The sequence below is a fragment of the Danio rerio genome, chromosome 20 (assembly GCF_049306965.1).
Source record: "Danio rerio strain Tuebingen ecotype United States chromosome 20, GRCz12tu, whole genome shotgun sequence".
Lineage (NCBI taxonomy): Eukaryota > Metazoa > Chordata > Actinopteri > Cypriniformes > Danionidae > Danio > Danio rerio.
This window is the reverse complement of record NC_133195.1, coordinates 37,479,851-37,498,746: the sequence shown is the minus strand read 5'-3', so window position 1 is coordinate 37,498,746 and position 18,896 is coordinate 37,479,851. Positions and strand designations below refer to the sequence as shown.

At 37.0% G+C, this 18,896-nt stretch overlaps 1 protein-coding gene across 4 annotated transcripts in view; it reads left to right on the top strand.

Moving 5' to 3' along the window:
• The window catches only part of hmcn1 (hemicentin 1), a 172,146-nt gene that overhangs the window by 103,797 nt on the left and 49,453 nt on the right, over positions 1–18,896 (top strand). For all 4 annotated transcript variants that reach the window (XM_073932713.1, XM_005160720.5, XM_068215478.1 and 1 more), the window contains 17 exon segments: positions 384–496; positions 966–1,125; positions 1,275–1,452; positions 3,660–3,787; positions 5,658–5,924; positions 6,013–6,108; positions 8,452–8,646; positions 8,738–8,868; positions 10,870–11,017; positions 11,117–11,243; positions 12,440–12,594; positions 12,691–12,969; positions 13,281–13,562; positions 14,475–14,583; positions 14,672–14,841; positions 17,268–17,422; positions 17,518–17,641. In XM_073932713.1, the coding sequence (XP_073788814.1) occupies positions 384–496; positions 966–1,125; positions 1,275–1,452; positions 3,660–3,787; positions 5,658–5,924; positions 6,013–6,108; positions 8,452–8,646; positions 8,738–8,868; positions 10,870–11,017; positions 11,117–11,243; positions 12,440–12,594; positions 12,691–12,969; positions 13,281–13,562; positions 14,475–14,583; positions 14,672–14,841; positions 17,268–17,422; positions 17,518–17,641 (2,817 nt within the window).

Below are 18,896 nucleotides of genomic sequence, written 5' to 3'. Positions count from 1 at the left end.
AGCTTTGCCAGAGCCTCAGTCTGTAGTTAGCTGCTTTATATAGACATGTCTTGATTGCAAATCCACATGAGATAATGATCATTGGGTTGAACATTCAGGATGTGACTCCATAAAAAATGGAGTCATGGAGATGGACAGCCTAAGTAGCTCATAGAGCAAGTTCTCTCAAGATCATGCTACTGTATGTGCATTTTGGGAAGCACACATGGAATTGCAATGTAACCTTTCACATACGGAATGCTCTTACGAGCCAGGAAACAGGGAAACACAGGCCTTGCCTTTACAGTATTCTATAAAAAGTTTAAATACCCTCTGTGCTTGGTTGCACAGGTATTTTTAAATCCTGCAGTCAAATTTATTCATGTGTGTTTTTTTCTCTCCAGTGATGCCCACTATTCAACATGGCCCTCAAATATTCAGTACTATTGAAGGGACACCCATTTCTTTGCCATGCCGTGCACATGGTGTTCCCAAACCAGATATCACTTGGTCTAAGGTAAACGTGTAATCTTTATGTTCTGCTCTGTTCATTAAGATATTCTCAGACAAAGGGATTAGGACAGAAAATAAACTTTATTCGGATACTTTTGATGAAATCTTATAAAGTCAGAAGAAGTATAACTTTCCCTAACAGATCTGACATGCTCTGTTTTGGGTTGTTTCTTATTTTGTCATGGTAGTTTAATTTTGATTAATTACCATTAGCATAATATCGCTAGTTCCAGAAGGATCCTTTTATTAACTCAAAACGCTTAAGACAAAGTTAAAAAGCTACAAACAAAATGTAAAGACACCACCTAACCAACAATTAGAAAACTGAGATCTAATATACACAGGCTAATGAAATTAAACAAGGCACAGGTGAACAACATAATCAGCAACTTTGTAATTTTGTGGTCTTTTTTGTGTGCCTTACTTTACTCCTTAATGTTGTAATTAAATGAACGTGTTTTAATGTGCCTCAGCGAGGAGAGCTTCTGGATCTGAGTGGCAGTGTCTTTTCTCTGACTGAAGATGGCAGTCTTCACATTCACTCTCCCAGCGGTGAAGAATCTGGTGAATTTGTGTGCACAGCCACCAATGCCGCTGGATACAGCTCCAGAAAAGTCCAGCTCACTGTCTATGGTAGGAGCAACTTGATCCACCTTCATGTCTAGTCAGTTTTACCAGCATTTTGATTGTCTGTAATTCTTTGTTCAGCTTTATTTGTGTGTTTTCTTAATATCAGTTTATTGTGTTGTAATTTCATGCTCTATGTCTCTCTACTTGTGTAGTGAGGCCTAAGCTGAGTGGTGTGGGGGAAGCGGACATACATGATAATTCAGAAAAACTGCTGGAGATGTCAGTGATAGTGGGTGATGATATCACACTGCCTTGTGAGGTGGAGAGCGTTCCTCCTCCCATCATCACCTGGGCCAAGGACAAGCAGCTCATCTCTCCCTTCTCGCCCAGGTATCAGTATCACTTATTACTGTGTTTCTTTACAACATACACATACACAGATATATCCAACACAAGCTTATTCTGAAAACGTGGCCCTATATACGTTTGTGGAGATCGCGGATTATGTAGCCAGAAGTACGTATGGCTGCGTTTTGTTTTTAAAAACAAACTCTATGGGGCAGTATGACGCCGTTCATTTTCACGTTTACTAGCTGACCACTTACCTCCGTATGGACGGACCTCTGTATAAATCTGTGCTTTTTAAAATACTATTGGTTGGGTTTAGGGAAGGAGGAGGGTGGGTCAGTCGATTGCTCAGTCAGTCAGTCAGTCAGTCAGTCAGTCAGTTGACAGCGGCCTCTGGTGGATTTACGTGAGAACAGTAGGTGCGAATGGCACTAGCGAGAGAAATTTAAGATCTCAAAAAGCGTACACAGCAGCCTCTGGTGGATTTGCGAAAAGAAAAACTGCAAAAAAAAAAACATAGTTCTGGGACGTATTTGATGATCTCTAGAAATGTATATAGGGGTACGTTTTCAGAATAAGCCTGATATGAGATTGAATGTGTTGAACTATATCGATGTGCATGTACAATATTTATAATATAATAAAAGTAATAAACGTTTTATTAAATCGCTTTTAAATAACACAATTATAATTATATGTGATATACTATTCCTGATTAAAAATAAAATATATAAACACTTTATGAAAACCTTTTAAAAAAAATATTACAACTTTCTGATTGTCAACATTCACATGAAAATATTACTGTGTGTTTTATATTTTATTATAGTCAAATATGGTTTGTAGGTGTGGCATATCCTAACTATTTTTTCCCTAAAGTTGAAAGCCGTAAAAATAGCACACAGAAGGCTTAAATTCTACATTCTATTACATTCTTATTAATACATATAACACAAAATGTTTCAATATAACAAATAGTGTTGCCTTTAGTAGATTTTGTTCAAATGAATCCAGCCTTTCAAAAACACAGAAAAAACAAACCATTTTAAAACTTTTTTTTTTTTAAATTGAGCACGTCACCATTTTTCTCAGAAAACCTATTTCTAAAGGTTTCCCCAGATGTTGGTAAATCCATATATGCAAAAAAAAAAAAAAACACAAAACTAATTAGTTTTCAAATTAATTTATTTGTAATAAAGTAAAATTACAGAGGGAAAAAGTATTGAACACATGAAGAAAGGGAAGTGTAGAAAGGTAGTGAAAACCCAGACAGCAGCTGAAATCTCTCGGTAGTTCTTCAGCAACCCTCTGCCCTTTGTCATTGTAAATTAATATTAGCTGATTCAGTCCAACATCTACATTATCAGGATGATAAAGATAAAACCAGGGTGAACATTTCAGCAAGGCAATGATCCAAAACAGCCAAGGAAACTCTCAAGTGCTTTCAGAGAAAGAAAATTAAGCTGTAGAATGGCCCGGCCAATCACCTGACATAAATCCAATATAAAATACAAATTAAAGATCAGATTTAATAGATGAGACCCACAAAAACCATACAAATTTTTACACACTGTTGAGGTCTGTGAAAAACTCACACCTGAGCAATGCATGTGACTTCATTCTCCATATAAGAGGCATCTTTAAGCGGCCATCACCAGAAAAAAAACTTTTATATAAAGTATTAAGTACATTTCAGCAGTTCAGTACTTTCTCCTTTTGTCTTTCTATTGTTAATACGCATAACAAATTGTTCAGTTTTTTGTTTGTTTTGTTTTTATGTTTGTATTGTTTGGGTTTTTACAAAAATCGGGTTCACTTGCATGTAAATAGCTTCTTCACAAACATTATTCCCAGGAAAAAGCATGGCGTTTTCAATACTTATTTTTCCATAGGTATACATACATATAACTACCACATGTATGCCATTTCAGATGGTATAAAGGGTCAAATCTCATTGAAATTCATAAATACTACCACTCTTAAAAATACCATAAAGCTTCTTCACAAGCCGATTGCTCTTTTTCTGCATTGTTTTCAAAGCCTCATGTTCACTCTACAGCCTTAAGGCAGAAAGACTGCGGTCAGATTAAAATTACACAGCAATTAAACTCTCCCTCTTCAGCTCACCATGAAAGTAAACAGAGGTATCATTTCAGATGCTTTTCTGCACACCCAGGAGCACTTGTGTGGTTTTCTATATGCAAAAAAAAAACATTGTTAATTTCTTTCTTTGCTTCTTCCTCTCACAGACACATTCAACTGCCATCAGGCTCCATGAGAATCACAGACACTCGTGTGACAGACAGTGGCATGTACCTCTGTGTGGCCACAAACATAGCTGGAAACTTCTCTCAGACAGTCAAACTCAGTGTTCTGGGTAAGAGAAACAGATCGCAGTTATTCACGCGGATGCTCTTACAGTTGATTCTTCCATCTAAACTTTGTTTATCAGAACAACAACAGTTTTACGTCATACCATTGAAGTTCATATGAGCATACTTCAACCAAAGGGTGGTTAAAAAACAGGTGTCATCTGTGGTGACATCAGGCTTCAATCAGTTGCATTTTAACACACATCCTGAGTAGATTTTGAATGTTCTGCTTGGACCCACAACTATAAAAGAAATATTTTCCCTGAAAAACCGCATGTAAAACAGCACCGCACAAGCATCATTAAGTGTCTGATTATTGAGTATTTGATAGTCAATTTCACATCACACACTGCAATCAACACGTTTATTGCCCCCATGTGTTTACATTGCACACATGCTTTTTCTCAGGACAGACACTTAGCCCAGCACTTTCAGGTTGTTCTGGTACAATGATTTACTATATACTGAAGTCCAAATATGGACATTTTTGGATTTCAGGTACTTGTTTATCACATTTAGGAAGTCATGACTATATTTTCAAAAATAGAAACCCTTGAAAATGTAGAGCAAGTTTGTTTATATAGCACATTTCATACAGTGTAAATCAAAATTGCTTTGCATAAACAGGAATAAAAGATACAAGTGAAGAGTTCAGATGCAAAAACCTCTAAATGTCATCTGTCATTTTTTCCTAGCTACTGTGTGTGTTCAGTTAATCCAATTTTACTCAAATACTATGTTCTTTGCATTGGCTTTAAAGAGTAATAACTGAACACAAACATAGGATGCTGTGAAAAATACTCATTTTAGTAGAAAATGTCAGATGTTACTTAGAGGTTTTTGCATCTAAACTTCAAGTATAAATAAAAAAAAAACCCACATAATATAAAAACAGATGAAAACAGGGTAAAGACACTTTTTCCATATTCCAAAACACCAGTGTATCATTTTACTCTGGGATTTCCACATTCTGGTAATCACCCCCCGTCTGTGGACTTTTAGTTGCCTATTAATCTATTGGACATCTCCAACAGATTAGATTTTTCACCAAAAAATTGAAAAGTTAAGCTTTACAGATCTAATTATGTGCCCCCCAATTTCAACTTCCTTCTGGAAGTATATCACACGGCCTCTGATTTCTACCCCATCTCGGGATTAGATTGCTTTAGCTAGCCAACGTAATGAAAGGTATGGATCTTAGCCAGACACCAGGGACTTTAACTTGCCTTAATGCCCTTATTAACCCAGTTAAGCCTTTAAATTGCTAATAATTCTGACTTCAACTGTATGTTTTTGTGAGTGTTCCTGTGCATTAAGAAGCCATGTGAGGTTCATTGACCTTCCAACACTCACTTTGAGCTTCAGCAGGGATGGCGTGATGTTGGAGAGATCAGCTTTGCCTCAGCTGCTCTGAGCAAAATGTGATAATAATTATAGAGTCTTATAAACACAAGAGCACATGCAGACACATCTGTAAGTGAAGTTATTTATAATGACTACAATTAAACCCTTAGTCGTTTTAATCTTGGATTATAGTTTTCCATAAGACTCAGACGCAGATGCTTCGGCAGTCTGAGAAATGAGAGCTACAGCAAAGCGGGAATGTGCTGTTTGATTTATCACAGCTACCAAATGTCTCATCAGGAAGATTAACATCCAGAAAAAAAGATGTGAGAACATCATCTATAACCTCCGAGGGCGAATAAGGACAGGTTGCTGTTTCTGTGCACAGCCGATGCTTTATGAGCAACAAATCAAACCTAATGACGTGCTATGAAAGAATGCGTTACTACCACATATGTTTAACACTTATGCAAGAGCACATGTTTTCAGCTTTCTCACTTTTATTAATACTCCTTTCTCTTTTTTTTGCAGTTCCTCCCAGCATCAGTGCAGGTCCCCGAGCCATGAAAGTGCAGATCGGTCACGCCATAGACCTGCCCTGTGTCACACAGGGAGTCCCAGAGCCCTCGGTGTCCTGGCTAAAGGATGGTACTGTTCTGCAGGACGGGTCTCGGTACAGGATCTCAGATGGAGCTCTGACTCTAAACCAGGTGGCGCTTACAGATGAAGGCATCTATGTCTGCAGGGCCGTCAACATTGCTGGAAAAGAAGAAACTGCTATTCAACTACATGTGCAGGGTTAGATGTTAAATGTTGACATCTACAACTGTGCTTTTTAGCTTTAAGTAGACTTTAAATCCAACGCATTGCCTTTTGCTCCTTACAGTCCCTCCTGTCGTAGAGGTTTCTGAGCCCCCTTTCAACAGCCCCTTACAGGAGAGAGTGGCTAACCAGCAGATCGCCTTCCCCTGTCCTGCCAAAGGTGAACCTGCACTTTGAGAAATCCAACTTTTTTTTTTTTTGGTTTAGCAATAATTGGTCTGTCTGTAAAGTCTGTACAACTACATTTAACACATTTACTTAACCTAATTAAAAATCTTCTTCATTAAGTTAAAAAGATCAGTTTTGTGAGCAAAACTTTTCAAGTTCACCCAAAAAAAATCTTCTTGCAGCTTATTACTTTTGAATTAATCTCAGACCTCCTCCCTTGAAAAAAATAAAAGTTGCATTATTTCTAACCCTAACAACAATGACAAACATAATAGTGACACTAATAATAATATTCATGTCATAATTATTGACACCAACAAAAAAATACTCCTGTAATAATGTTGATGTCATTTGAAATTATTATTAATTGGTAAATGATCTTAATTTTTGGGGAGGGGGAACAGCTGCAGAAAGACTTTTAATGTGAGTTCTCATCTCACATTTACCTAGTTCGCTTTACTAAAAGAAACTCTTAGCACATGTGGACTGTTCATTTGTATTTAACTGTTATGGATAAATATGGAAGATTTTTTTCTAAGAAAATAAAAATTCCTAAAAAGATCAAATAATAAATCAAACTTTCATAACAAATGTAACAAAATATTTTATTTTATATTTAATTTTGTGAAAGGGAAATAAGAATTATGTTTTTTTGTTGTACTGGCTCAAATTTTTTACAGTGTGCACCTGAAGCATCAGAAATCACCAATCATCAACCAGATATGCACAATTTTGAAAACATATGCATTATAGCAAACGTATACATTTTGGCAATTCATTTACATGACAATTGTGTTTTAGGGCCTGAAAAGTGCAAACGTTTTGAAATTTTAGAAAAATTTGACAATGCATTAAATTCAACATGTTACATGAAATGTAACAGTAAAAACTTTTGCAATGTTTATTACTGTTTATTTACTTCCTGCTCATCAAGGAGGCCTGAAATGTATTATCGTAGTTTCCACTGTAATATTATGTAGCAAAACTGAAGGCAACATTGATAATAATAAATATTTCTTGAGCCCCAAATCAGATTATTAGTAGGATTTTTGAAAGGTTATGTGACACTGAAGACTGCCCAAATGGTTGCTTAAAAGTCACTGGAATAAATAGCATTTAAAAAGTTGATTTAAACGGTTAATTGTAATACGTTTTATTATTTATTATTATTATTATTATTTTTATTTTTATTTTTTTTTGCTGTTTGTTAATGGTAATTGCATTTGTTATTAAAATATTTTTAAGTTAAGTTAGCAAAATTCAATGCACAGACTTGCATAAATGAGGGACGACAAAACAAATAGTTCAGTCAAAGTTTTTAATTATTTAGCTGAAACTATTTTTCCTAGGGATTCCTGCAAATTATTTTAAACAGAAAAAGAACAACACTGTCATTATTAAAAAATTTTACGATGCTCATATTTTTTTTTTATTTAACTATCTTTTTATTGAGATGTAATAAAAATATGACAATACAACATCACAATCATATTTACGTATTTGTTTTACGTATTTTGTTTTCAGGAAAAAAACAACTATAATAATAAATAAATAGATTAAAAAAATACAAAGCAAAAAAAGGATAGAAAAGAAATAAAAAAGAAACAAGTGTGAGGGGGCACAGGTTGTTTAAATTAGTAGCAAATTCTAGAAAAAACATTAGGAAGAAACTGTTGAAAATATAAATCGTCTATGGAAGGTATGCACCTAATCATCAATATGACAATGGTTTGTTAAAATAAAACTTTGGAAATAGGGTGAATGAGTGGATAGGCTAAGTCAATGTCAGTTTATTAAGTATTTTCCTGTTTCATTTAATAAATTGCTGAAATTTGAATTTGAAATAAGATAAATTAAGGGTGTCCACATTTTCTCAAAAACAGTAAGTTTGTCTTTTAGCATGTATGAAATGTTTTCCAAAGCTAAAGAGAAGGACATATTATTGATCCCTTGTACAATAGATGGCCTTTCCATTTTTCTCCAGTACAAAGATATTAGACACTTTGCTTGGAGTATACTTATATCCATAAGCTTACAAGTGCTGCTGTGGCAGTCAATATTTTCACAAGTAATTCCCAAAATAAACATTTCTAGTTTCATGGGCAGTTTTATTAATAACATTTGAAAAATGAACATAGCCACCTCTTTCCAAAATTCCTGTACTTTTTGGCAATCCCACATATAGTACATTGGAAAAGTGTACCTTTTGCATCTGAGCATTTGATGCATTGAGTCTGGGATACTTTGGTTCCGATGCTCACAGTTTTACTAAATATAATATAATCGAATTATACTTAAACTGTTACTCAATTCCACTGTGTTCAATCTGTTGCAGGTACTCCTGAGCCAGTAATAAAGTGGTTTAGGAATGGCCACGAGTTAACAGGGAATGAGCCAGGCGTGTCCATTTTAGAGGATGGCACTCTTCTCATTCTGGCCTCTGTGTCTCCTCTGGATAATGGCGAGTACACCTGCATGGCTGTCAATGATGCTGGTACAACAGAGAAGAAATACCAGCTTAAGGTCAATGGTTAGTGCAACGGTTTAAAACATTTCTCACATTTATTTCTCTTTCAGCACATTTAACCTTTTCCTCTGTCTTCTCCTTCACCTTCATCCAGTTCCACCTGATATTCGGGACAATGGCCTGCTCTCCAATGTCTCTGTTGTGATAAACCAACCGACCAACCTGGTGTGTGATGTCACAGGCACACCTGTACCTGTCATAACCTGGTACAAAGATGGAGTTGAGGTCTGTTCTGTTTTTAGTTGCTAAGTTATTTTTTAAAGTACAGTATATTCATGATATTGCCAAAGTGTACCATTAGCAATGACAGTTGACTCGTTTGCTTTGTTTTTAAATGCCCATATGTGTGTTTGAGTGTGTATTATAACCTATGCATGTTTTTAAAAATGCAAATAATCATAATAATGTTCCAATCCAGTTACTTCCCTATGGACAAATTCTAGGCAGTGCTACATCATTTCCTACTGAATATCCTGTGTTGAAATACCTCACATTAGTTAGGAAGTTAAACCCCATTGCTTATGCCATTTCTACATTGTTAAATGTGCATAAACAAGTTAGGATAAGCCTAATGAGAAATAAAAGTGGCATTTGCTTCTACGAGGCCAATCACAAATGAGTTCCCTCCGATCACCAGGTTTGAGCTCCAAGAACAGGCCATAAAAGCTCCAGTGCTTCTCATAAATGTTCCTTTACGAGAATACATTTCAGAATGAAGTCAACAATTAGGAAATCTCTAATCACACTGCAGGGAGAGTGGAGGCTGCTGATTCAGAGGCATTTTGGCAGACATTTCTAGGATTTCTACTTGCAAACGTCATCATGATAACAATGTGAAATGGCTTTAGCTATGGGTTTAAGTTTAATAGTCATGTTAAAATGTAAGCAAGAAGGTTAAGCCTAGTCTAAACTGTTTTCATTTTATTAGAAGATTTTTAACATCTCAAACTGCAAAATTATACATCCACACAATGATATTCTCTCACTTGACATATTGCATTACATCATAGTCACAAGCATTAAAGCCTATTGGCTTGATATATAAACAAGCAGTTAAAATTATGGACTTAAAGCAGGGGTGGGCAAACTCGGTCCTAGAGGGCCGGTGTCCTGCACAGTTTAGCTCCAACTCTAATTAAACACACCTGCTTATATTCTGATGATCTTGAAGACACTGATTAGCTTGTTCAGGTGTGTTTAATTAGTGTTGGAGCTAAACTGTGCAGGACACTGGCCCTCCAGGACCGAGTTTGCTGACCCCTGACTTAAAGCCTATGCGATGGCATCATTGTGATGTTTTATGTAAACATACACTTTTTAGTTTTGATTTAAGTTTTATTTAATTTTATTATCTTAAATAGGTTTTTAAATGTTTAAATAGTTATGTTCCAATGCTGTTTTCAGATCTAATCAGTAGGCATCAGACCTCTCACAGAGTCACATGAGCATCTGCTAATGGTAACTGTCTAGTGCAGGGGTGTCCAAACTCAGTCCTGCATAGTTTAGCTCCAACCTTCTTTAACACGCCTGCCTGGAGGTTTCTAGCATACCTAGAAAGAGCTTGATTAGCTGGTTCAGGTGTGTTTAATTGGGGTTGGAACCAAAGTTTGCTAGACAGCGTCCCTCCAGGACCAAGTTTGGACATCTCTGGTCTAGTGCCAAAGTGTAAGACCTCTTTTGGTCAATCTGTTTTCTCTGTTAAGGGAGCCAAATTGTGAAATGATTTACCTGTTAGTCTAAGATAAGAAAGTAATATAAATATTTTTAGTAGTGTTCTTAAAAAGTGGTAAAAAATAAAACAGCAGTGTTTGCACAAATAGTCTTTTATTAGTTTGTTTGATCTTGCCGCCTTTTCTTTTGCCTTACAGCAATTTTATTTAAAGAATTATAATGTTGTGTATATGTATCTTTATTATTTTATTTTTGTCAAGCCCCCTGTGGACAGGTGTTGAGAATAAGCAAGTCTGCTAAAACACTTAAACAAATGCATTTGGTTGTCCAGTGTAATTGTAATGTCCATGTCAAATAAATAAATAAACAAATAAATAAATAAATAAATAGTGCCTTTTAATGAAACTTTAAACTTAAAAGTTTTTAATCCTAATGAACTTTCTTTAAATAGGTTGAAGTAAAACTCACTGTGTTAAAGAAACTGAACTTAAAGAAACTTATGCATTCTTTTTTTCTAAATAATTTCTGAAATTGCTGCTTGTATCATTTAACCAGGTGGTTCCTAGCAGTGATGTGCAGATTCTGCAGAAAGGAAAAACTCTTAAGCTGCTGAAAGCGGCTGTTCAAGATGCTGGACGCTACATCTGCAAGGCCATCAATATCGCTGGAAGCAGAGAGAGAGACTTTTACTTAGATGTTTTGGGTAATTACATTTTTTTAATTTTGTTTCATTTAAAATGAATTGAGCTATTGTGATGAAAGACATTAGCAATTATCATTATATGGTATTTCCTCTGTTTAGTTCCTCCTACAATCATCGGGACAGTTGGGTCACGTGACCTCTCTGCCGTGCTTAATCAAGAGATCGTTCTGGAATGTAAGGTCAAAGGTGATCCCTTTCCCACAATTCAGTGGTACAAAGACAGAAAGTAAGTAAATCTTTATTAAGATCTCTTTATGCATCTGATCCACTGGTAAACTCACAAAAACCTGAAGTCTTTTTAGATCAGAGATGCCCAAAGTAGGTCCTGCGGTTCAAAGTTGGCCCATTGTAACCTTAGATTTGGCCCACCATCCCATCCAAGAGGAGAGTGATAATGATGGAGAGGGTTGAGGCAAATGCCTTTAACACAGAGATCATCATTTCCAATTTGATGTAACCTTTTTTGTTTGTTTTATTGTTGAGCTACAATGAAATTAATTGTTTCAATTAAATGTTTTAAATGAATCAGATTTTTAAAAATGTAAATACTGTCACTCGACAGATAGTGGACTATGCAGAACAAATCGACGAGCAAATCAAGTCAAAAATCAAAAATTCATTTATAAATGGGATTGTTTTGTTTTTACTGTAATAAGTTTATTATAAAATGTAAAAAATACTGCATTAGTCAATATAAAGCAATGTTTTCTAGTCATTTTTAAATATTATTATAAAAAAATTATGAAAATACCCATGGCAACTATTTACCTTCGGCCCACCACCCTCAATCAAGTTTGGTTTTTGGCACTTCATAAGGAAAGGTTTGGGCACCCCTGATTTAAATCAATGTTAATTTTTTTTGGTAGACATATTTGTAATGTGCCTGGGCAGCTATTTAAATCTTAACTTAACTTGTCTTTTAAGTCTGTACCAAAACTCAGTTCAACAAGGCTCTAATTTATCTTGATCTGTGTCAAGAGTAGGTACATATTTGGTCAATATTTCAAGCACAAACATCTTTACTACACTCAAAAAAATCTTTTTTCTTGTTCAAACTACTTATCTAAAATGAGTTGAAACAACACGATTCTTGAGATTTTGTTGGGGCAACTTAAATATTTTATCTTCATTCCACTTATAAAATAATAAGTTAACTTAATTAAGTTATGTTGTCCAAACACAAAACGATTGTGTGGAACCAAACATTTTTTACAGTATAGGCAGATCAGCAAAGAGGATTGGGAATTGTGGCCTGCAAATTGTGTTTTCAATGAGATATTGGCTTAATGCCTGCTTTTGGCCAGGTGCTAAATCTACACCATATGTGCAAATACACACAATCGGTGGACACAATTCATCTTCAGTGAATCCCCCACACTAGAGGATTAGTGTAATCTGTCTCCTTTTCACTGTGTGTTTTAGGCCAGTGTTTCTGGGTGACCCCAACATTGAAGTTTTAAACAGAGGACAGCAGTTGAAGATAAAGAGCGCTCGCTTGGGGGACCAGGCACGATACCAGTGCAGCGCTACCAACGCAGCAGGAAAGCAGTCCAAAGATTTTAACCTCAGTATATTTGGTAATTTTGCTCTTATTATTGATTTTGCATCAACAGAATAGAAAAAAATTCTAAATGCTAAATGTCCTGTCTGTCTTTTCATTCGGCATCCCTAAGTGCCACCCAGTATTAAAGGAGGAAACGTGTCTTCTGAGGTGACCGTTCTGCTGGGTAACCTGGTGACTCTGGAGTGTGAGGTGCGTGGTGTGCCACTGCCTGCCGTCACATGGTACAAAAATGGAGAGGTCATTCTGTCTAGCAGACAGGCCCAGTATGTGGACCGAGGGCAGTTCCTCAAGATCTTAAGAGCTCAAGTTTCTGATGCTGGACAGTACACATGTAGAGTCACCAGTGTGGCTGGCACTGCTGAAAAAGTTGTCGAGTTGGATGTGTATGGTGAGGGCTAACAAGTTTTATTGTTATTTTTTTTGTTAATTGTTATTAAAAGTGAAATATGTAAGTTTGACACCTAGTGGTTGAACTAGGTATTGCACGCCTGGTTCGAAACACACACAACAGCAGGTTGCCAGATTGACAACATTAACAGCAGTGTGCCTGACTGTTATTATACCTTCAGAATCTTATAAAGTCCCATGCCTATTGAGTACTTTCATAATAATTCATTTATTTGTAATTATTTGCATCATTACGTACAGTATGGTTTCATTCTACACCTTGACTTCTTCATATATTTATCCTTTATTCAGTTCCACCCTCCATCACTGCCGGTTCGGATGGTCCCACAGACATGAAAGTTGTGCTCAATAAATCTCTGATTTTGGAGTGTGAGGCTGAAGGTCACCCTCCACCCTCACTGACCTGGCTCAAGGACGGTTCACCGGTGGCTGTTCGAGAGAGTCTGCGTGTACTGGACCAGGGCCGCAAAATCGAAATCCTCAATGCACTACAGTCTGATGCTGGCCGATATGTCTGTGTGGCTACCAGCGTTGCTGGAGAGAAGGAGATCAAATATGACGTCAGTGTCTTAGGTATGTGCACACTCATTTTCATTTAAATAGTAACCTATTAAAGATCAAGAGAGACCATCTGATATCTTCTCACCCTTCGCATCCTTCACTATTCACAAGAGTTTGTGTGTTTTTGGGTGCATGAGGAACACTGTAAAAACTGTATGACAAAAAGACATGAAAACAATTTTCTTTTTGTTGCTTTAGCTAATATTAAACAGTTAATCAGGTTTTAACAAACGTTTTAAAATTCTACAATATTTTGAGTAGGGTTGGGTATCATTTGGGGTTATTTCGAGACTGGTGCTTAATCAATACTTTTAAAACAGTATGCCTTTAAGTTGATTCCATGCGCTCCCAAATGTTTCATCAAGTTCAACGCGTTTCTGGTCCATACCAGTTACATAGGTACTGGTGCCATAATGCCACCGGGTTTCGGTACCTAACTTTAATTTTGAGTCTGATGTAAGTTGGGATGACTATAAAAGTTCCTTTGGTTCAACTAAAAATAAATTTAGGCAGCAAGATTTTTTTTACAGTACAGAAAGGTCAAGCCTCAACCTGTGCAATGATCTTTCAAACATCTGGACACCATTATGGTTTTTATACATGCACCACAATCATTCAGTCCACATTTGTGTTGCATCTTTGCAATGAGATTACAGGAAATCAACAGCAAAGTGTTTTATGAGCCAATAAACGGGTTAACAACAATGACGGAAATGTACAAACCATTCAGGAAGATTAAAAGGACGATTTTAGAGACAGTATCCGATGATGTGACCCAAGCATGTGGCATTCATTATGTCTCTCTGGGTTTTCATTATGTGAGTTTGTCACGCATGATTTCAAAGAGTCGAATGATTCATGTATTGTTTATGGTTCTGGAGATGCTGTAGTTTGTAACTGTTGTTTTTGTTTGTGTGTATTCAGTACCTCCTGTTGTGGACGGGGCAAGCGACACCACAGACGCCACAGTCATCCTCAACAACATCTTAGAGCTTGAATGCTACGCTACAGGCAGACCTACACCAACCATCACGTGAGAACTCATGTTGTTTTATGTACACATTCTTACACACAGTATACAAAATTAATAGTCACTCATCTGTGTGTGTCTCTCTCTGAAGGTGGCTGAAGGATGGTGTGCCAGTGAAGCATGGTGAAGGTGTGCGGATAACATCAAACGGCCGTCGACTGGTTATCTCGCGTGCTCAGGTGTCTGACACAGCGCTTTTTCACTGTGTAGCAACCAATGAGGCTGGAGAACAAGAGAGAGAGTTCAAAGTGTCTGTACATGGTAATCCTGATTTTAGATCTTTATTATACAACCGTTGCTCTTTGCTAATGTTTATGTTGGTTTGACACAAACCTTTAGACTGGGCTGATTAAAAAAATTAAATTCTCCATGTAAAAATATTTTTACATAGAGAATTTCAGTATTAGAGTTTAGAATAAGAGCTTATTTCAACATACTTCCACTTAGCGGGTGAAAATTATTATAAACACTATATAATATTTAAGCTGTTATTTCACTAGCAAAGCTTAAGAGCTAGTTTAGCCCAATGTGCTAAATCATGCTAAAACATGTTAGTCATATGAAGATGTTATCAGTGTTTTAAATCATGTTATTCTAACAATATGCTAACGTAGCAGTAAAATCATTTTTAAATGTGCTAGCAGTCTGTTAAAAAATGTTAGAAACATGTTAACAACATGAAATATGCTAGTGTTTTAATTTCTAATAACATGGCAAAACACGTGTTGGACTTTTCCTAATCCTTTCAGGTTAAAACATCATTCAGAGGCTTTAAATAAGTTCAATCAGTTTAATGAATTAGATGAACACACACACACACACATAACAGAGCCCAGAAGAGAGTGAGCCTGTACCCTCCCGTCTGTATTTTTCCTGTAAACGAGCACACTCTGAAAGAAAAGAGTTGTAACATTTTGCTGATAACAAGTTCTCTGATTTTAACTTCTCGGTTATCAGTCACACAAAGCCACAGCTGTTATGGAGCAAGGTTATATGAGGTTAAGCATGTGGGGTTATATGAGGACAAACACATCAGCATAAGTTCATGTAATTAGTTAAAAACAGAATTAAACTATTAATGCAGGGATTAGTCTATTAAGGCACAGGGCAAAGTTAAAATCATCAAAACTCCTTTACTCTGTCACGACTGTCATTAACCACCTGAGGGCGCTGTAGTTCGACACAAACTCTGAGAGTGAACTACAGCGCCCAAGAACTACAAATCCATACAAACCCCTCGCACACACCGGAACTCACTTACACTGATTTGTATTCACAGCTGTCTCTGTTTTACCGTTGATTTCCTGGACTATATATTCAGCAACTACGACAGGATACAAGACTGGAATCAGGAACAACATACCAACATGTACAAACAACGAACTAACAAACAGTGGTCGAATGGCTGAATATATAGTCCAGGAAATCAATGGTAAAACAGAAAAAGCTGTGAATACAAATCAGTGTAAGTGAGTTCCGGTATGTGCACGTGGTATGTATTGATTTGTAGTTCTTGGGCGCTGTAGTTCACTCTCAGAGTTTGTGTCGAACTACAGCGCCCTCAGGTGATTACTGACAGTCGTGACATACTCAAAGTCTCCTCAAAACTGTTGCAAGATGCTAAATCATTCTAGCAGCTTGCTAAATCATGCTAGTAGTGTGGTAAATCATATTAGAACAATATTAGCAACATGTTAAATATGCTATTAGTGTGCTGAGAACATTAAAGTTTGTCATCAAACTGTCAGGGTTCTGCCACTTTGGTCTTGTAAATTCTTGTTTTGGTGGCAGAGCTCTGACACTACTCAATGTCTGGTCCTGTTTCTGTCTCTGTGTGCGCGCGCGCCGTCGTGGGTGTACGCAGAGTGTGCGCGCTGCCACATGATGTGGCCGCGCGCGCTCTGCGTCCCTCAGACGCGCGCGCTCTTGTACTAGTGTTTGTGTTTGTTCTGTCAGCAGCGCGCTGCTTTATTCTCGGCGCCTCCGTCTAGTTGGTTTCAGTTTTGGTTGGCGCTGAGATGAAGCATGCGCGTTGCTTATGTGTGAGTGCACGGTAAGGTGTTTATCTATCGTGTGCTCGTGTCTTGCGTCTTTTGTCAAAGCACGTGGCTCGGTGTTTACATTGTGGTCACGTGCTTTTGTCGTGTGCTTCAGTGTTGTGTTATGTGAGCGCATGGCTTGTATTGTCTCTCTGTGTCATGCGCTCTCCCGTCTATTGTCTAGTCCCACCCTCCTTGTCAACCCATTATTAGTTAATTGTGTTCACCTGTGTGTCAATTTACCTTTTTGCTTTATAATCCCCCTCATGTTTTCAGTCCTTTGCGAGTTCGTTGTCTACACTCCCCGTGTTCCTGATCCAGTCTTGCCTTGTTCTTGTTGAGCCAAGTTTGTGAGTTTTGTTAATGTTTTCCCCCTCGGGGTAGTTTTGTTTTGCTTTTTATTTTTATTTTATTATTAATAAATACCCATTGTTTCTTTGCACTTGAGTCCTCGCTCCTTTTTCCCCTTTTCCCCACCACAACCGTGACACAAACTTTACCCATCTAGTTTTGCTTCATGTTTTCTTTTTCTGCTCTCAGAAAGGAAAGTATAAGGTGACTTTCAGGCTCCTTCTAAGTTATAAAAACATTTCAGTTAGTTTTTATGGCCAACGTCCATTGTTAATTTCTATAATATTTGTTTTTTAGTCCCCCCAGCTATACGCTCTACTGGTCCAGCTGAGAGGTCAGTGGTGCTTCACACATCCATCAGCCTCCAGTGTGTGGTTAGTGGAATCCCACCTCCCAGCACCACGTGGCTCAAAGATGGTCGTCCTGTGGACACCACACAAGAATTTCTGAAGGTCAGACTTTACGTAAAGCAGGAGCTCTCCAAAGAAAATCAAGTGTTTGATAGGGTTTGTGTGACCACATTATACTGTCTCCTCTCTGCATGTAGCTGGAATCCGCAGGCAGGGTGTTGCACATAAAGAAGGCCAGGCTGGAGGATGCTGGGAAATATACATGTGTGGCAACTAATGCAGCAGGCGAGGCACAACAGCATATTCGCCTAAGTGTGCACGGTATGAGGTTTATGACAATTAAAAATTACTCTTTTACTCTATAATCTGATTAGGCAATGTTTTTATTGAATATGTGATAACTATAACATAATTTCTGAAGTGTGATAAGAGCTGTACATCATCTTTATGCACTGAAATGTTGATTTTACCAAATATTTATATTTAAAATCCACATGAACTGAAAGCTTCGACCATTTTGTTTTTGTATTGTGCCTCTAGTTCCTAGTGAAATGGATTATCATGTGAAAACCTGTGGCCCGGCTTGTTTTTTTTCTACAATGAGCTTATTGGATGTAATAAAGTAGGCATTTCATTCAGAAAGACCGGGAAAAGGGTTTGGGGAGAGTTATTACAACCTAATAGACTTTTCCTCCTCACCATTTCTGTTTGTTTTCATGGCTCTGTCAAAGTTGGAGGGGCATGGTTGAGTATGTAAACTATGCCCAATACTTCAGACAGACGTAATATGAGAATTTAACTGAGAAAAAAAAGGAAGTGTTTATTCAGCTTTTAATTTTAGACTACAAGGGCAAACTAAGTTCTTAATGACATGCACAAATTGTTCCCCACAAAACTAGCAGTGTGAGCCAGGTGCGTAGACAGGTGTGTCCCCACCAATATCCAGTGGTGGAAAAAGTACTGAAAAACCATACTCAAATAAAAGTACCACTACTTGCTCAAAAATGTAGTGCAAGTAGAATAAAAGTATCTATTCTAAATATTGCTCATAGTAAGAGTAAAAAGTAGCCCTTTTTATAAGTACTCAAGAGTATAGAGTAGAGAGTATTATGCTGAGAAAGGTTGATACGTTTACATATAATTTGTCTGTGCATGTGTAAACGTAACATTCTGTAGTGAATTTAGTTATTGTTTAAGGCCATTTCAGTCATCATACAGTACAGAGAAAAACACTTAATTACAGTAAGTTGAGTATTTGTAATTTGTTAATTTACACCCCTGCCAATATCCACCAACTATTAAAATGTCCTCACCAATAATTTAATTCACTTTAAAAAATTACGCTGTCAGTATCAACCTAGACTTGCAGAAAGGGTTAAATCATGTTCTCTTCTTGATTCATACCACCCCCGAAACACATATGAACATTGTGATTGTCTGCACCCCGAAACTGCGTGTGAATTTTAAGGTGTGTGAGGTGTATGACACACACAAGTGAGGATGGTGGCAGCTAAAGGTGAACATTAGGAGCTTTTTTCCATGAAAAGTCTAAGTCATAAACTCAGCTGCTGAATGA